At 40.0% G+C, this 21075-nt stretch overlaps 1 protein-coding gene across 4 annotated transcripts in view; it reads right to left on the minus strand.

Moving 5' to 3' along the window:
* Positions 1-21075, minus strand: part of LOC117421126 (catenin alpha-2-like) — a 502927-nt gene that overhangs the window by 366398 nt on the left and 115454 nt on the right. For all 4 annotated transcript variants that reach the window (XM_059034144.1, XM_034035092.3, XM_034035091.3 and 1 more), the window contains exons 4-5: positions 12849-13015; positions 10778-10897 (exon numbers count right to left, since the gene is read on the minus strand). In XM_059034144.1, coding sequence (XP_058890127.1) covers positions 10778-10897; positions 12849-13015 — 287 coding nt within the window. The remainder of the gene's footprint in view (positions 1-10777; positions 10898-12848; positions 13016-21075) is intronic.

The following is a 21075-nucleotide window of genomic DNA, read 5'->3' on the forward strand; positions in this document are numbered from 1 at the left end:
AAGTAGGTTAGATAGACATGATCTCCCTTTCCTAAAACCATCCTGACTGTCTCCCAGGATATTGTTACCATATAGGTAATTTTCCATTTTGGATCTTATTATAGTTTCCATAAGTTTAAATATAATAGACGTCAGGCTTATTGGTCTGTAGTTACGTGGTTTGGTTTTGTCTCCCTTTTTGTGGATCGGTATTACGTTTGCAATTTTCCAGTCTGTCGGTACAACCCCTGTGTCAAGAGACTGTTGCATGATCTTGGTTAGCAGTTTGTAAATAACTTCTGTCATTTCTTTGAGTACTATTGGGAGGATCTCATCCGGCCCAGGGGATTTGTTTATTTTAAGAGCTCCTAGTCCCTTTAACACTTATGCCTCTGTTATGCTAAAGTTATTTAAAACTGGATAGGAACAGGTTGACATGTGGGGCATGTTGTCTGTGTCCTCCTTTGTAAAAACCTGTGAAAAGTAATCATTTAATATATTTGCTATTTTTTTTCTTCATCTATGATTTTGCCATTTGTGTCTCTTAGACATTTAACCTCCTCTTTGAATGTTCTCTTGCTGTTATAATATTGGAAACAAAATTGGAATTGGTTTTAGCCCCCTTAACAATATTGATTTCTATCTCTCTCTTGGCCTTTCTAACTTCCTTTTTAACTTGCGTTTGCAGTTCCAAGTACTCTTTCTGCGTACTTTGTTTTTGGTCCCTTTTAAATATTTGAAATGCCACTCATTTTTGGCAATGGTTTTGTAACTATAACAAATAAAATGGCAGTTTGTCATGGAATTTAGAATGCAGTGGTGCGCAGTGATTTATTCAGTGTGAAGCGGCACATTTGTATGCAAGCCGTGCTATACGCTATATATACACACGGTCATGTGATAGAAGGTAGAACTGCAGTGTACAAAAATGAAGGTTGATAAGAAGAAAAAAATATTTAAAAAGTAAACTGAAAATAAAAATAAAAATAATGTACACAAGAAGTTTAAATGATTAAAAAATCATTTATTTCAGGACCTTTCTGGGCAAAAGCCCTTCTTCAGCTGTGTAGAAAGAAAAGTAACACAGTGCAGTAAATTTTCAAAAATTCTGAGGATGATGTTAATAATATTTCTTTATATAGTGCCTTTCATAGTGGACCTGAATCACAAAGCGCTTTACAAGACACAAGACTAGGGTGTGTGAACTATGCATCAGCTGCAGAGTCACTTACAACAAAGTCTCACCCAAAACAGAGCAGAAGGAGGTTAAGTGACTTGCTCAGGGTCACACAATGAGTCAATGGCTGATCTGGGATTTGAACCAGGGATCTCCTGGTTATAAGCCAGTTTCTTTAACCACTGGACCACACAGTGGAGGATTTTTAAAAATAGGTGCTGGTACTCTCCCACCTAGACTACTGCAACTCCCTCCTGGCTGGCCTCCCTGCGTCCGCCACCCGTCCGCTCCAGCTCATCCAGAACTCTGCTGCCCGCCTGGTGTTCTCTCTGCCTCGCTTCGCCCACGCTACTCCACTACTCCGCTCGCTCCACTGGCTCCCGATCACCGCTCGCATCCAGTTCAAGACTCTTGTACTAGCCTACAGATGCCTTGACCAGACTGCACCCAGCTACCTCCAGACCCTCATCTCTCCCTACACCCCCACTCGACCTCTCTGCTCCGCCTGCACTAGAAGACTGGCTCTACCTCCGCTACGCTCCCCTGCCTCCAGAGCCCGCTCCTTCTCCACCCTTGCTCCGCAGTGGTGGAATAACCTTCCTACAGATGTCAGGACTGCCCAGTCCCTGACCACATTCCGGCGCCTCCTTAAGACTCACCTCTTCAAACAGCACCTGTAGAACTCCTCTGTTTGTATCCTGGGACACTATCACCCTTCATTTAAATGTGCTTTATTTTGCTCTTATCTGCCCCCTATTTTACTGCATTTAATCCTGTACTTCAGAATACTGTAATCTGCCAAGTGTTTAACCTGTAGTATTTTGTATTTAATCATATCTTGATGTAACTATCACTATTATCTGCTGTATTATTGAATTGTGGTTTGTCACACTTGAACAAAAGTTATTGTATTTCTTGCTTATTGTATTACTTGTATTGTAACACTTGAAATGTATTTGCTTACAATTGTAAGTCGCCCTGGATAAGGGCGTCTGCTAAGAAATAAATAATAATAATAATAAAGTATAGAGAACACGGTATAAAAAAAAAAATTTGTGAGGGTCTGGAACCATCTCCCCAGTAATGTTGAAGCCGACACCCTGGGACCCTTCAAGAAGCTGCTTGATGAGATTCTGGGATCAATAAGCTACTAACAACCAAACGAGCAAGATGGGCCGAATGGCCTCCTCTCGTTTGTAAACTTTCTTATGTTCTTCTTATGTTCAATAGAAGAATAAAATAAAATAAATGGATAAATAGACTAGATACCATGATTCCTGAAGGTTTAAATAGAAAGGAACAGTAGATTGTTATATCATTAGCAATAGTGAATGACATCACAAAGACATTAAATTCAAAGAGAAATAAATGTGTGGTTACTATGGCATCATGTATTAATACTTGTACTGTGATTCTTGAAATGTATTTTTGTTTACGACTGTAAGTCACCCTGGATAAGGGCGTCTGCTAAGAAATAAATAATAATAATAATAATAATAATAATACTACCTCCCATGTTTGTTTTCAAACACACTTTCCCTTGACAAAGGCATGTTAAACATATCGAAACGTTATATATATATTGTAAAAGAGTGGTAGTGTGGTGTTGCTGGGCACCGGTATCTCTCGCCACAAACTGGGAGTGAACACGTCACTGATTCAGGTAAATACTTTTATTTACAATATTTACAATCAATCATATATTCTCTTGCGTTCATTTGCCCTGTACGGGCCACTAACTATCTCACTACTTCTTCCCTCTCTGTGCTACGGCGAGTGTAAGTTGGACTCCCCCTGCTGGAGTGAGCCAGGTCCACAGGTAAGTACAGGTTGGGCTCCCTCTGGTGGAGTGAGCCTGGAACACAGGTGAGTACAGGTTGGGCTCCCTCTGGTGGAGTGAGCCTGGAACACAGGTGAGTACAGGTTGGGCTCCCTCTGGTGGAGTGAGCCTGGAACACAGGTGAGTACAGGTTGGGCTCCCTCTGGTGGAGTGAGCCTGGAACACAGGTGAGTACAGGTTGGGCTCCCTCTGGTGGAGTGAGCCTGGAACACAGGTGAGTACAGATTGGGCTCCCTCTGGTGGAGTGAGCCTGGAACACAGGTGAGTACAGGTTGGGCTCCCTCTGGTGGAGTGAGCCTGGAACACAGGTGAGTACAGATTGGGCACCCTCTGGTGGAGTGAGCCTGGAACACAGGTGAGTACAGGTTGGGCTCCCTCTGGTGGAGTGAGCCTGGAACAGGTGAGTACAGGTTGGGCTCCCTCTGGTGGAGTGAGCCTGGAACACAGGTGAGTACAGGTTGGGCTCCCTCTGGTGGAGTGAGCCTGGAACACAGGTGAGTATAGGTTGGGCTTCCTCTGGTGGAGTGAGCCTGGAACACAGGTGAGTGCAGGTTGGGCTCACTCTGGTGGAGTGAGCCTGGAACATAGGTGAATACAGGTTGGGCTCCCTCTGGTGGAGTGAGCCTGGAAGAGAGCAAGGCCAGCAGGATTCAACTATAATAAAGATTGTTCACACACCCAGATTCTGTGCTTGGTGGTTTACTTCCAAATGTATACCCCTCCTGCTTAGAAGTGTACCGTACTCCAGCAACCAGTAATCCAGTCTGTATGAGCCAGACTTGGTTCTGTAAATTGTAACTTGGTGTACACTCGCTGCACCTGCAACTATAGCCCTTGCAGTATTTTTACTGAGTCCCCGCAACACCCTTGTTCCAAGTAGTTGCTGCACCAACGACTGGAGAACACGTAATCCTTGTAACGGGTCCTGCTCATATAAACAATGCACTCTGTTAAAGTATCGCTGCTCCTGCAGCTAAAGAACACGTACTGTTTTTTTTTTTTTTTTTAATAAGTTCCGTCCATATAAACCACACACTCGGTTAAAGTATTGCTGCTCCTGCAGCTGGAAACCGAAACAGTGTGAACACCGTAATTCATTTAAATCCAAAATTATCAAAACCAAAACCAAACAGAGCAAAACAAAAGTCTGCCTCACCAAGAGGAAAAACGCTCTATGCTAGACTGTTAAAGAATCGCTAGAATTCAAACGTAACACACTTACTATAATTTCCTACGCACCAGAATACTCCTTGTAAGCTTGAACAGGTAGGACAACCGGCCGAGTTCCCCACAAAAAGCCCCCTTTTTTCTTCCCCGCTTCCTTTTAAATCTTCTAACCCCGCCTTCTTAATCACCACTGGGGACTATGGGTTGTGTAGTTTCTTCCCCAGTGACGCCATTTCTTAAAGGTGCCACTGCTCCTTCCTCACAATATACAGGGCGAAACATGTCTGCAGATACTGTACTTTAATTTTTAAAACACGATGACTGTAGAAGCCTTTGACTTTCACATGATTTAATTGGCTCTTGTAATGCTGAAATTTGCATATTTTCTGATTACCCATTGTTCTCTATTCATTGCTTTCATTCCCTTTACTCGAAAGTTTTTGCTTACTCTCCTGAGCTTTTCAGAAGTCAAAGTACAGTTATGCTGCACTGATGAGCCCCAAAAAGGGCGAAACATGTCTGCAGATACTGTACTTTGATTTTTAAAACGCTGTGAATGTAGAAGCTGTCAGGTGATTTTCACACGATTTGACTGGCTCTTGTAATGCTGAAATTTGCATATTTCCCGATTATATATATATATATATATATATATATATATATATATATATATATATATATATATATATATTCTTCTATACTGTACATTATCTAATTTTATTTTTTCTAAAAAAATGTTCCTTGTAAAGTGCTGAACTATTGGTTAATTTAGTTTTTTTTATTATTATTTATATTTGATAGGTGGTTCTGTATTCTTTTATATAATTATGTACCTGTCTCCCCTACAAATTTTATTACATTTTATACTTATTTTTCCTTATTTGTGATTTCACTTTTATCTTTACCAATATATTTGCACACTTTACATGTGCTTTTACAGGTTTCAATGTCCCTTAATGCTGGAGTTCCCAAACTGTGGGCTGCGGGAGCAATGACATTCTATGTATTTTTTTTCTATAAATAGTGAAAAGCAGGCTGGCGGCAGCTGAAAGTTGAAAAAATAACTGTAGCAAGGGAATATTGGCGGACTGTCAATCAATGCAGAAATTCACAAATCAGAGCTAACAGATTGCCTACCTGTAGGCGGGATGTAAAGCGAGAGCTCTCACAATAGGGTAGTATTAAGGTCATGTGATTGCTCTGCTGGCAGATGTAAACAGATTGTTTAGTATTTTATAAAATTACATGTCGAATCCTCTAATAAGAAAGAGGTTTTGCAAAGTATAAAGAAAAAAAAGGCAGCTGCAGGAGTTTGAATGCATTTGTACCGTGGGCTCGGCTTTGAGGTGCTGGAATGGGTTTCTTTTGTAGAAATGTTTTCATACTAACTTTTGTACTTGATAACATCAATTTACAAATTCAATTGATGCCTATGATGAATATGTTTTTGTGACTAATTAGCTATTATTTATATTTGATAGGTGGTTCTGTATTCTTTTATACAATTATGTACCTGTCTCCCCTACAAATTTTATTACATTTTATACTTATTTTTCCTTATTTGTGATTTCACTTTTATCTTTACCAATATATTTGCAATATTGGCGGACTGTCAATCAATGCCTCTCTTATTCCCAGCACATCTCCACTCTGGCACGCACTTGCCGATTCTTCCAGAGCAACATCCGAAGAATCCGACCCTTCCTCACCAACTATGCTACCCAGCTCCTGGTCCAGGCCCTGGTACTCTCCTGCCTAGACTACTGCAACTCCCTCCTGGCTGGCCTCCATGCGTCTGCCACCCGTCCACTCCAGCTCATCCAGAACTCTGCTGCCCGTCTGGTGTTCTCTCTGCCTCGCTTCGCCCACGCTACTCCACTACTCCGCTCACTCCACTGGCTCCCGATCACCGCTTGCATCCAGTTCAAGACTCTTGTACTCGCCTACAGATGCCTTGACCAGACTGCACCCAGCTACCTCCAGACCCTCATCTCTCCCTACACCCCCACTCGACCTCTCCGCTCCGCCTGCACTAGAAGACTGGCTCTACCTCCGCTACGCTCCCCTGCCTCCAGAGCCCGCTCCTCTCCTTCTCCACCTTCCTACAGATGTCAGGACTGCCCAGTCCCTGACCACATTCCGGTGCCTCCTTAAGACTCACCTCTTCAAACAGCACCTGTAGAACTCCTCTGTTTGTATCCTGGGACACTATCACCCTTCATTTAAATGTGCTTTATTTTGCTCTTATCTGCCCCCTATTTTACTGCATTTAATCCTGTACTTCAGAATACTGTAATCTGCCAAGTGTTTAACCTGTAGTATTTTGTACTTAATCATATCTTGATGTAACTATCACTATTTAATCATATCCTGATGTAACTATCACTATTATCTGCTGTATTATTGAATTGTGGTTTGTCATACTTGTACTTTGCTTGAACAAAAGTTATTGTATTTCTTGCTCTTATTGTATTACTTGTATTGTAACACTTGAAATGTATTTGCTTACGATTGTAAGTCGCCCTGGATAAGGGCGTCTGCTAAGAAATAAATAATAATAATAATAATAATAATAATAATAATAATAATAATAATAATAATAATAATAATAATAACATTTAAAATATTGAGTACTTTGATATATGTATCAATATTAACTAAATCAAGTTATTAATCATACATCTTGTTACATACCGATAAATGATTTATTAAAATGTTTGGATATACTGCTATTTTACTGATTACTGGCTTGTTCACAGTCGTCTTAAAATAACGCTAGAATATGTTTTGTTAGAAAATAATAATAAAAAAAAACGTTTTTTGACTGAATCAAATTTTGCTCCAGGTGCATTTATTTTCATTTTATTTTGGTTAAGTGGCGTAGCTGTGCTCAGATTTTATTTATTTTTTTGGGGGGATGGGTGTTGCAAGCCAACTGAATGTGATTTTGCAAGTTGTATTTGGTTGCACACAGTAGTGGTGAATAGGGTTGCCAACTCTGAATGAAGCTATTCCGGGAGATTTGTTTTCCAACATGAAGTAATGTCATTAATTGTGCTGTTCAACCCGTTCACAATATCAAGCCATCATTTTATTGTGTGTGGGTGTAAGGAGTGTCATTGATTAAAAAATTATATATATACTATATACCACCATTATGAATCTTGAATAAGAAATATTGCAAAACTAGGTTAGCTCAATAATGTATTAGTTAGCTAATGTTACTATCGGTATGATCATTTTATTTCAAACTGAGATCGGATTTCTACATGTTTACCTATCTTTTTGAGTATTAGTTTGCTGGCTACAGAGCAACAACAATGAATAGCTCTAAACTTTAAACCTTCATACTTAAATACTTAATTATAATTAAATGTTATGTTGTTTTTACCTTAAAAATGGGTCGTCTGTGGAATGTCGTTGCCCTCGGCTTCCTTCCTTTTAAATCTGTATTTCAGCTGGCCTCTTGCTGCTCTAAGCAACTCTGGGTTATTTTTTAAGAACTCATGAAAGTCTGCACAGGACATATTGAAGTTCAATTGCACCTGCAGCTCTGCTTTCACAATGCTATCACTCAGTCTGTTTCTGTCCTTGCTCCACAGTTGTGCCATTAAACTGAAAACTCTCTCGCAGTAGGCATTGGATACAGGAATGGAAAGTGCGAAAGAGACCAATTTCAACATTTGCCTGTCACCACTCTGGCATTTGTCTGAAAACCTCCACCCATCTCTGATCTATTTTCTGCTCCTTTGAGACAATCTCTTCTCTTGATTGCTGTAAAACACAGTAGTCATCACACAGCTTGTCAATGTCAATCTCGATGTAGTGCTGAACAAGAGTCTCAAAATCAGACCATTTCACATCATTGTCGAGTGAGAGCACTGCCATTTGTTTGAAAACCGATGTTACAAAATCATAACATTACTCCAGGTATTCAATGCACCGCATCAATGTCTTATCCGTTTCCTCTCTGAATTTTCTGTTGTCAGATGGAGAGACGTTGCCCAAAATGACTTGACCTGATCTTCCATAGAATTTGTCCTCTCTTCTTCTCTTTAGTTTTGAACAGAGGCATTCCATGACACCGTGCAGTTCTGTGCAGCTGACATTGGTACATTCCAGTTTTTTCACAGCATCGTGAAACATTCCCATCAGGTTGTGCAGAAAGTTAACATAACAAAGAGGGAAAGACTCTTCCTCACTGAATGCTTCCCACACATTCTTCTTCCCCCTCTGACAAGAAGTATGCTCAATGCTGGCCAGCTTTGTAGTACTCGTTCAATAGCCGGCAGAAGTGACTCTGTCTTCTTGGCCGAGGAGGAAAACTCGCTGTATACTTTGAGGACAAGTGTTTCTACGTCAAAACTCAATGCTCTCATCCCATTTCTGAGACAATTGTGGATTACATGACATTTGCACCCCACTTGCATCAGTCGGTTATTAAGCTGTATGAGTTTCTGATACACTGACCTGTGTTTCCCAAAGTTCACAGCGGCATTGTCAGCCACATAAGAAGACACATTGTTAATGCCGAGACCATTCTCTTGTAGAATATTGGAGATCTGTGTCGCAATTGCCTCACTTGTCTCGTCATTGTCGTTGTAAAAATCAAGAAAGCCATGCTTAATTCCATGTCGCAGAAAAGTAACGCACGGTTAACGGGAATAATTTCTTATTTCCCTTGGAGGCGTCAGATCCAACTGAAAAAACTGTGCACCATCCAAGTCCTGAAGCAAAAGTTCTTGCGATTTTGGTACCAAAACACCCTCTGTTGTGCTGGTTGCTTTCGTCCGTCCACAAGACATTTCTCGCAATTTCAGAATCAGGTAAAATTCTTGAAAGCATTTTGTTTGCACAGTCTTGGCTTGCATAACTTAAATGGTGGAAAATACTGTGCTAAACTTGCCCCACTTCAGCCACGGTCACCAGATTTTCTTGGGATGTGTCTCTTTTGGCAAAAAATGATGTGATTTGTGTCATTCTTTTCTGTTTCTCTGATTCCTTGTGTTTTGTGCGCTCTGCGTTGCTGGTCGGCGCTCCTCTTCCCTCGTATTTCACCGAAATACGAGGGAAGAGACATAGAATGCATTCTGCTGTAACCGTGTCGATTTTGCGAAGCCAATTTTATTATGCATTTTCGTTGCACCATTCGTCGTTAAAACAGCAAAAATACCTTTTATTTTTTACTGTGCTACTGTTCGAATGCCCCTCACCACCATTCATGATTTTTTTTAACTGTTAACTACAGAGCTGTTGTTATGTTTCTAGCGCTCAGCAACGGCAACGTTCATGAGTGTACGTGCGTGTGATGATAGTACTACCGGTTTACATTACGTATTGTAGGGTTTCAGGGGAACAAACAAGAGCCAGACTACCACAGCAAGATCTCATTCAGATGTTTATTCATTTAACGTTAGGACACCACAACACAACCCCGAGCTGCTCGCAGGCAGCTTCTAAATAGAGATCCCCCGAGCCCTATTGGCTCACACACACAAGGGCACATTTACACTGACCAATCGCTCAGACTCTCGGTCCCGCGCAAGGAGCAAGACCGGTGGAACCGAACACAAATCACAGTGCAGCAAACACAGACCACATCTACATACAGCTGCACTGTGCACGTGACACCCCAGGCAGTGCGCAAGCACTGCCTAGACACAAAACGCGCTTCTACTCACAGATTCATGCAGGGTGATACACAAACAGCGGGAAAGACAGGACATCACACGCGCACACACACACACACACACACACACACACACACACACTTAGCACAGATCACTCCAGTATTATGTAATTACGCTGCCAAGGGAAAGAAAAACACAATCAGATGACACCGTTATGTTTTAACAATGAATTAACTTCTGTATGAATTATGTGCATTCGTTATATTAATTTATTTTCTTAAAATATCCTATTAAAATATCCCGGATTGCTTTCAATAGTCACTGGGAGATTGATGCCGATTCCGGTAGACTCCTGGCCAATCCTGGAGGGTTGGCCACCCTAGTGGTGAAAAAAGTAACTTATGCAAGGCTCTTGTTTCCTTCTGCATTCGTCTTTTTTGTGCATGACAGTTCACAATAAGAGGTAACGGCTGGTTACACAGTGTTCAGAAATTAGGATTTAAGAGTTATGTTTTTGTGCACGTTGTACTGGTTTTACTCAAAGTGATTCTTGTTCAAAATAAAAAATGGTATTCTGTGGAAGTTTAACCTTTATATTAATCTTTTTCAGAAAATGTGTTGTATCTTTAACATAGCTAGGTAAGCTTTCAACATGTGGCTGCAGCTGCCTTTCAGCTATTTCCACAATAACATATTTTGGGTTATCAATTGTGCTAACAATCATTCGCATCGGGTGTTTTTCTTTGTTCATTTTTGGGTTACCTCTAACCAAACCTGTTCTTGGATTTTTATACAATCTATCTGCCAAAATTCTCACTTATTTTATTATCTTTTTTTCTTCTACTTGGACCAGTTCCCTCTGAGTGTAAGTTTGCAGTGCCTGTGATTTGGACTCTAATCCACCCCAAATCTTTCCACATAGCCTCCAAAACAGCTACCTGAATGAATTGTCCTAACACTGGAATGTCCTCACAATGTCCTCACCTGCTGTCTTCTGGCAGCTACGTAGTTCAGTTTCACCATTTCCTTTCCAAACTCCTTGAAGCGGTTGGCCAAGTCCTGCTCGTTGGTGGCATTCTTAACAGCCTCAAGAGCTTCTTCCACCTATTTACAGAGGGAGAAAAAACTCTCAAATCCTGAATGTTACAGGGCTAGCAAGAAAAAACTAAAGTGTGAGTAGAAGCTCTCTTAATCTTAAATTAAGCTTTTAGAAAAAAAAACAAGTGGTGTTGTCAGTATTTCCAAAAGATTTTTTCTTGAATTGTTTACAGCCATGAAACTGAAAATATATAATACATTATGAGTTGTTTATTGGTCCAGTTGTCTTTAACAAAAATATATACAGTATATACAGTTGTCCCGCGTTACACCGCCCCCCTTTATAACGCCACCCTCGCATACTGCCAGCTATTCTCTCTGAACAAATGTCACCAATATAAAACAGTGAGATTTTTCCCCCTTATTTCGCCACCCCGCTCTCCACCATCCGCCAACTTCCCAAGCCAAGCAAACGTAAATATAAGCATTGTAGTTTCCCTCATTGGGCAGCGAAATAATCATGGCCAATTAAAACAACAGTTATGCAGTTAACCTTTGACTCGCTTTCCTAGTTCGTTGTTAACTGAATATTCATACCAATGTCATCAGCACTCCCACTCCCAAAGCAAAACAGTAAGTACAAAATAGTGTGTCGACCCTACATTTAACACCAGAGCAAAAGAAACAAATCTGCATGTTGCATCTGAAAATAAGAAAGCAAGTCAGCAAGACATCGCAAATGTTTTATTATTTGTTTATTTAGCAGACGCCTTTATCCAAGGCGACTTACAGAGACTAGGGTGTGTGAACTATGCATCAGCTGCAGTCACTTACAATTACATCTCACCCAAAAGATGGAGCACAAGGAGGTTAAGTGACTTGCTCAGGGTCACACAGTGAGTCAGTGGCTGAGGTGGGATTTGAACCGGGGACCTCCTGGTTACAAGCCCTTTTCTTTAACCACTGGACCACACAGCCTCCTAAGTGAGGCATATACTGTTAATCGAAGGACAATCGGAGACATTCTAATGGATAAAAACAAATGGTTTACCTTGATGGAACGGGTCGATTTGTTTAACCTGAAAAAGGCTTGACGCAGTCTAAAATAAGTGACTTTTATAAAACACAGAATGTTAAAAAAAAAAGTATGGTAAGAGATTTGTTTGTTTACGTGCAAGTTTTGCACAAATGAAGGCTCACTTAAACTAAAGCTGCAGTTTTGTAAACAGCAGAATAGTATTTTTGTTTTGTTTTTACTTTTCGTTTTAAAAAAGTGTTTTTTTGACCCTCACTATAACGCCACCCTCGCTTATTGCCCGTTTTTGCCCGTTTTTGCCCATGGCCCTTACCTAGTGGTATAAAGAGGGTTGACTGTATTACAGTACATTGAAAAATACTCTCTCTTTCTTTTAATCACACAACTACAATTTGTTAGAAAAATCATATTTGCCTAAATACTTCAATAATACTTGTGTAAGCAAAAATAGTAATTTAGTTTGCACTAACTAAGCATGTAAGCATAAAACATACCTTAGGCAGAATATCCTGTTGAGCATAGAAAACCACATGTTATTCTATACACTGTATTACCTGTATATTTTAAAATGCACACACATTTGTTTACATCGTCGAGTCAGAAAACAGTGACAGTGACGTTTGAATCACCATTTTCTTTTGTAGTATGTTTTGTAATTAATTTTCAGAATTGGTGTTCAGCCATTTTCTCTTGTTGCAAGTGCAGGGAGAAGGGTGATCCTTTGAAAAGGGGTGTGACTGACAGTGATATGAACAAATCACATGACAGATGGCACTATTGCCCGGTGGTGTAAGAATGTCAGGACCATAGTTCAATCTATTTTTGCTCCAACCACTGATTCATATATATATATATATATATATATATATATATATATATATATATATATATATATATATATATATATATATATACTGGCTACACTTCTCCTAAGAAAGTTCACAAAAAAAGAAGGTATAACAGAAGGAGAAAAACACTTACAATTTTCAGATGAGCCAGAAGCCTTATGACATCAGCCATGTCTGCCAGAATAAGCAGGCGAGTGACAGCAGAAAGCAGGGCCCGGGCGGTTCGCACCATCGTACCACGCTTCACAGAGGAGCAGGGGTCATCCGCAAACTCAGAAGAGGCCACCCGCATTGATTCACCTGATTCAAAAGAAAGTCAATCATTGATTAAAGAAATGTACTGTAGGGCTTGTACTTATTGTGGAACATTTGGAAACTCAGAATACTTCATATTTGGCCTAAATGGTGGCCGTCTTTTAAACCAAGATTCAAAGAATGGGACTGTGTGGAAACCAACAGTGTGAGTGAGTTTCTGTAGTGTATTTTTTGTCTTTAAAAGTAAGTTAATGCCAAGTTTGTTCCTATTGTAAAGCCTTTTAGGGTCCGCCCAATGTTAAGTATCCCGCCGGCGACCTGGCCCTTTAACTCTTTTTACTCAGGCACTGTGAGAGACAGCCCTACTTGTCATTGGAAAGAAGAGATTCAGACCTTTAAAACGAGGTCCTACTTGTGTACTTCCGGTAGATGGCTATATTAGGAGACAGCCTTGAATGCGAGTGTTTTGGAATGTTGCGGCTGTGCTGAAGACAGACGTACCTCGGTGCAGTAAACAAACCTTTTCACACAAAATCTTTATAAAATAAGAATAATTGCGACATCGAAGGCACAAGGACCTATTTTCCGATAAATATATATATATATTTTTATTTTCTTTCGTGTTTGTGGATCAGATGCACGAGACCAGAACTGTTTAGGTTTATGTTGCCTTGGTTGCCACCTTGCTGGCTATTCAAGCCACAGTGAACAGCCCCATCTTGTGCCACATGACACAGAGGCTGTGTTTTAAAAAGTAACTTCTATAACTTTTTTGGGTGTTTTGCAAGATTGTTGTTGTTAGCAATACTTGTCTTGATTGGATGGTTTGTTTTATTTAAAACAAGTGGCGCATCCAGTAAAGGCGCTCCTCGCAGGATGTGCCCTATAGCCTGGAGATCGCAGGTTCGAATCCAGGCTATGTCACAGCTGACCGTGACCGAGAGTTCCTAGGGGGCGGCGCACAATTGGCTGAGCGCTGCCCGGGTAGGGAGGGCTTAGGTCGGCAGGGGAATCCACGGCTCACCGCGCATCAGCGACCCCTGTGGCCGATAGGGCGCCTGTGGCTCTGCAGCGGAGCCGCCAGATCTGTGTTGTCCTCCGGCACTATAGGTCTGGTAGCATTGCTGTGGATCTGCAGTGCGAAAAATGACGGCTTGGAAGGAGCACGTTTCGGAAAATCTGGTTCCAGAACCGCCGGACCAAGTGGAAGAAGCAAAACCCTGGCGCAGACACCAGCGCCCCGACAGGGGGTGGCGGCGGTGGCGGACCGGGGAGCGGGCTTGGTGGTGGTTTGAGTCTGAGCCCTTCTCCTCCAATGGGAGGCCAGCTCTCGATGCACGCCGGTTACCCGGGTCACGCGCCAGGCGGGCTGGTCTGCACTGCCCAGTTACCCTTGCCAAGCCACACAGTCCTGTCCCATCACAAGCCTATGGGGTGCTGGCGTTTTATACTTCACACTTGTAAAGGAAGAGAAACAAACTTATAGCTAAACTGTATGAGTGCAAAAACTCTTGTAACATAATTTAAAAAAAAGACACATAAACTGGACTTAAAATTATTTTTTATTTTTACAATCCCGAAATAAATTGAAATACAGGCCTACTAACTTTAAAGATTATTACATGATTTTTGCTCTGCCACAAATTACATTAAATGGAATTATTTTCAGTTAATTGCATTGTGAAATATATTTCCCATTTGGATGGTGACCAGTCTGTAATAAATGTATTTAAGACATTTAAAAGACGATCATGGTTTGAAAAAAAAAAAAAAGTCTTGTCAAAAACTGATAATAAACAGTATCAATAAATAAACTGCATAAACATCTCATTTGGAAACCATGTTTTATGACATCAAACTTCTGGAATGGCTTGTAACATTACTATATATAAAAGTAGATAATTGTAAATCATTATTTTAATTGTAACAGTTTTGTCTGAAGAATGTAAAGAATGGTTTTTATTATATGCCCATTTAATCTCAGGGTAACTAGATTAAACAATGACTATTCGATACATCAATTTAAAGAAAAAAAGTGTTTTAATAGAATTAAATGTGTATCTATTAATCACGGCACACTAATGATCCAAGCAGAAACTGCAATATAAAAAATATACAAACAAATACCATGTCATATTAAATGGTAAAATACCTTATAGAGCAACAGATAGCATTAATCTTAAATGTGAGTACTCCATTGTCTCCATTTTCTTCTTAAACTTTGCAGTATAAAATATACATTTAACACAGAAATAAAAATAAGAGGTCACCAAATTAAAAAGAGATGCCGCTAAGGCAGCTTATTTACATATTTTTTAAAGAAAGGTCAAATGAAACGAGGACGTGGTTCTTTTTTGTAATTATACAGTACTCAACTATCAATGTAATTTTTTTTTTTTTTTTAAGAAAATAAATTGGCACCAGGAGACCTGAAACTATTGTATTTCATTACTGCTAAAAACAACATAACATGTATACTTAACATGTATAAAAAACGTGTAAAATATTTTTACAATATTAATTTCACAAATGTGAATTATTTTGTATTATTTACAAACATATGTGTCTTAGAGGGTACCTGTGGTGAACTGAAAGTGAATATAGAAACAATAGTGTTTCCAAATACTTTTTGTCACATTTTACAGCCCCTCCTATTGTTGTGACGGGCTATTAATGCACAAAGTGTTCAAACCACGACAAGCTTCAGTGCAGTGCATTGTGAATATGTCAAGGTAATGTGATATGACAGCGTTGATTTGCGCAATTGTCGCCTATAGCTACACACAAAGCAAAGTCATTTGCACACAGATATACAAATATCATGGATGAATAGAATAATTCCAACACATTACAATAATACCTGTATGCGCCGTTATTGTTTGACTACTGGGGTCGATTGCAGCGTACCAGTGACTTAGTCCGCATCAAGTGGACTAAAAAGCGGTCTAGCAAATCCTGCAGATCTGTACTAAATTAGTCCTGATTGCAGTGTACCAAACAGCAAGTGGTTTAGCTAGTCTGAACAAGTGGAACAAGTTAGCCAGAGTTAGCCAAGTTTCACATGGAAACCTAGTTTGTGAACTGGATGTCATGAGCCAGCTCGATCACCCAAAACAGCGCAACAACATCCAACAAGTTGTTGATGCTCTCTCAGAACTAACCAAATAAAATTGCAAATGAACGTATTGATTGTGTTTTATTTGTTTGCATCATTAATATTTCACACAACAGTAAATCCAACACAACTTAAAAGAAAGGAGAGAATCTCTGACAGCACAAGCCTCCTTAGATCACTCCTGTCAAATTGTAACTGGCTACTGAGGTCAACTTCACAGTTGCTAAGTCCGCTTATAATAAGCAGAATTGGGCTTGTTTTTTGAGAGTCGCTGGTTGGAACTTGCATAAACACTCATACTCTAACACGGGTTGCTTGTTTTGGGATTGTCTTGAAAGGCAGTGTTGCTTTTTTTTTTCTCGTGAGGCAACACTGGTAACCTTCCCCGTCTGTCTCACAGCAGGCAGTGCCAATTTTGGGAACAAACTAATGCTGCACTTCAGTCCGTTTCATCAGTATCCGCCACCTCCCTTTCAAGTGCCCAGTACCCGTATTTGCCTAAGTGTGGTGTTGAATGCTTCCTCAGCAGATGACAGCCATCTGGACAGGTAGGGTTTCTAAGCCAGGGTATATGCAGCATCACCTGATCCCCTACATGCTGTATTGCCTGAATGAATATATAACTGCAGTGTACAACATTGAAGGCATATGAAAGAAAAGTTTAAAAGATTAAAACATCTTCAGCTGTTTAAACACACAATATACAGTGCCTTGCAAAAGTATTCAGACCCCTGACCAATTCTCTCATATTACTGAATTACAAATGGTACACTGAAGTTTCGTTCTGTTTGATATTTTATTTTAAAACACTGAAACTCAAAATCAATTATTGTAAGGTGACATTGGTTTTAAATATTTTTAAGAAAAATAAAAACTGAAATATCTTGCTTGCATAAGTATTCAACCCCTGTGCTGTGGAAGCTCCCAGTTTACACCGATGAAAGAAATTGCCCTAACGAGGACACAATTACCTTACCATTGGCCTCCACCTGTGAACCATTAAAGTTGCTGTCACATTTTCTGGATAAAAACCCCACTGTTAAAGGATCATTGGTCAGGCTGTGAATCTGAAGGAAAATGAAGACCAAAGAGCATTCTACAGAAGTTAGAGATAAAGTAATACAAATGCATAGATTAGGGAAAGGGTACAAAATAATATCCAAGTGTTTGGATATCCGTGAGCACAGTTGGATCAATATCAGGAAGTGGAAGCTGCATCACACCACCCAGGCACTGCCAAGAAAAGGCCATCCCTCAAAACTCAGCACTCAAACAAGAAGGAGACTTGTGAGAGAAGCCACAGAGAGGCCAACAATCACTTTGAAGGAGCTACAGAGTTCAGTGGCTGGGAGTGGAGTAATGGTGCACCAGTCAACCATATCATATCTGCAAAACACTGGCCTGTATGGGAGGGTGGCAAGAAAGAAGCTGTTACTCAAAAAGTACCATCTGAAAGCACATCTGGAGTTTGCCAGAAAGCATGAGAGTGACCCAGCTGCGATGTGAGAAAAAGGTTTTGTGGTCAGATGAGACCAAGACAGAGCTTTTTGGCCAAAACTCAAAGCGTTATGTGTGGCGCAAACCTAACACTGCCCATGCCTCAAGACACACCATCCCTACAGTGAAGTATGGTGGTGGCAGCATCATGCTGTGGGGATGCTTCTCATCAGCAGGGACTAGGCATCTTGTTAAAATTGAAGGAAGAATGGATGGAGCAAAATACAGGGAAATACTGCAAGAGAACCTGCTTCAGTCCGCTAAAAAACTGAAGCTTGGGAGGAAATTCACCTTTCAGCAGGACAATGATCCCAAGCACAAGGCCAAAGCAACATTGGAGTGGCTCAAGAACAAAAAGGTGACTGTCCTACAGTGGCCCAGTCAAAGTCCTGATCTCAATCTCATTGAGAATCTGTGGCACTATTTGAAAATTGCGGTCCACAAGCGTCGTCCAACCAACCTGAACAACCTGAAGCAAATCTGCCAAGAAGAATGGGCCAAAATCACTCCGACACTGCGTGCAAAACTGGTACATACTTACCCTAAAAGACTTAAAGCTGTTATTGCAGCAAAAGGTGGCTCTACCAAATATTAATGTGTGGGGGTTGAATACTTATGCAAGCAAGATATTTCAGTTTTTTATTTTTCTTAAAAATATTTCCCAACATAAAACCAATGTCACTTTACAATAATTGATTTTGAGTTTCAGTGTTTTAAAATAAAATATCAAACAGAACGAAATTTCAATGTACCATTTGTAATTCAGTAATATGAGAGAATTGGTCAGGGGTCTGAATACTTTTGCAAGGCACTGTAGGCCTATTATTATTATTATTATTATTATTATTATTATTATTATTATTTATTTCTTAGCAGACGCCCTTATCCAGGGCGACTTACAATTGTTACAAGATATCACATTATACATTATTTTACATTTATACAGATATCACATTATTTTACATACAATTACCCATTTATACAGTTGGGTTTTTACTGGAGCAATCTAGGTAAAGTACCTTGCTCAAGGGTACAACAGCAGTGTCTCCCACTGGGGATTGAACCCACAACCCTCCGGTCAAGAGTCCAGAGCCCTAACCACTACTAATGATAAAAGCGTTTTTATTAGGCTACATTAGTCGTGATTCGGGCAAATACATTAAAAATACATATTCATAATCTACATCGATTGTACTTGTCTTTTTGTGCACATTCCACACTTGCGAATCATACTTGCATTTTAACTTGCCGGTACCCTATTGCTGCATTGACACTGAACATTAGGTTCTACATTTGTTGCTTATATAATACTAATTATACATGTGATGTTTCAGTCGGTTAAACTGAATACATCAAACGTGCATTTATTATTATTATTATTATTACACCGTGTAACAATTTTTTTTTTTTTTTTTTTTTGTTCCTGGGTAGTAAGTGTTATTTCCTAATTGCTTATGCCTCAAAAGTATAGAAAATGGCTATTATTCCCCACAAACTTTGCTTTTGTGACCAGGACAGTGATATTTTGAACAATTTTTGCTTTATTTTTATAACACATGTTGATGTTGTTGATATGATAAACGCATATATATCTGCTTCAGGAAATGTATTTAATTTTTTTTCTAGGTTAAACGATGGCCCGTGTTACACAGAACACTACAAATAAAATGTCAATATACAATATGTATTTCATTGGTTTTGTGGATTTGCTATACTTTAACATATTTGAATACTGCACATAATGATATGGTTTTTATTATGTATTACATAATAAAGTCCTTTATTCCGATTCCAGTGGTATTTTCTCAATGCAAGATGTATTATATACAGTGCTGTATAAAATCACACACTGGTGTGAGCGCATTCTACTGGACTGGAGAATAATGGCACGGGAGTTTATTTATGAAAACGCAAGTGTAAACAAACAAGTAAAAAATATTAGCCTGTGATCAGACATGTCATGTCAATACAACATGCATTCATTTACTGTGTATTGGTATTGCGTCTGTTCTGGGAAGGGGGACACATGGGCGCGTTAAGAGAAATTCAGCAGGAATTTTTTTTTTCAGGGGGGCATTAGCGCAATGGCGCGGCCTAGCGCGAACACTGCACTGGGACCAGTGTTCCAAAAGTGGGACTGTCCCTTCTAAAACGGGACGTCTGGTCACCTTATCCAGAGGACTGCTCTAGAAAAAAAAAAAAGTGCTGCGCTAAAGACAATGAATTAGACTCTGCTTTTATTCGCTTGGTTTCTGCAGGAACGTCAACAGGGAGGCGGGGGCATGAAAGCATACAGGGGGGGTGCCCACATCAGCACGGGCAGAGCCGAATGAGACAAGCTGCTGTGTGAATGTGCTGGTGTGAGAGTGCAAGACTGTTGTTTTTGGTGTGGCCCAGGGCCGGAAATAATTGTCCCAATAAACCCTGGATTTGAGTACCTGCAAAATGTGTGTGTCTCCTTCCTTCATTTTCCACCGTACGTTACAATATTAATTTGGCTTGTGGGCATTGTAAATCATTTCATGAACAAAAATGCCAACGCTTGTTATAAGGCAAAACACAAATAAAAATATGGATCCCGACAACCGCATTATAACGGGGTAGCACTGTGTGTGTGTGTGTGTGTGTGTATATATATATATATATACACACACACAGTGCCCATAGAAAGTCTACACCCCCTTTCAAAATGTTCACCTTTTGTTGCCTTATAGCCTGGAATTAAAATGCATTAAAATAGTTTTTTTTTTTTTTTTCATTTATCTACACATCCTACCCCACAAATTCCAAGTGAAAAAAATATGCTAGAAATTTGTAGAAAATTAATTAAAAATAAAAACTGAAATAGCTTGGTTGGATAAGTGTCCACCCCCCCTTGTAATAGCAATCCTAAATTAGCTCAGGTGTAACCAATTGCCTTCACAATCACACACCAAGTTAAGTGGCCTCCACCTGTGTTAAATTGCAGTGATTCACATGATTTCAGGATAAATTCAGCAGTTCCTGTAGGTTCCCTCTGCTGGGTAATGCATTTCAAAGCAAAGACTCAACCATGCGCACTAAGGAGCTTTCAAAAGAACTCTGGGACAAAGTTGTTGAAAGGCACAGATCAGGGGATGGGTATGATAAAATATCAAAGGCCTTGAATATCCCTTGGAGCACGGTCAAGACGATTATTAAGAAGTAGAAGGTGTATGGCACCACCAAGACCCTGCCTAGATCAGGCCGTCCCGCCAAACCGGATGACCGAGCAAGAAGGATACTGATCAGAGAGGCTACCAAGAGGCCAATGGCAACTTTGCAAGAGCTACAGGCTTTTATGGCCAAGACTGGTCAAAGTGTGCATGTGACAACAATATCCCAAGCACTCCACAAATCTGGCCTGTATGGTAGGGTGGCAAGAAGGAAGCCATTACTCAAGAAAGCCCACATTGAATCTCGTTTGAAGTATACAAAAAAACACCCAGGAGATTCTGTAGCCATGTGGCAAAAG

This window comes from Acipenser ruthenus, chromosome 1 (genome assembly GCF_902713425.1).
Source record: "Acipenser ruthenus chromosome 1, fAciRut3.2 maternal haplotype, whole genome shotgun sequence".
In the NCBI taxonomy this organism is placed as follows: Eukaryota; Metazoa; Chordata; class Actinopteri; order Acipenseriformes; family Acipenseridae; genus Acipenser; species Acipenser ruthenus.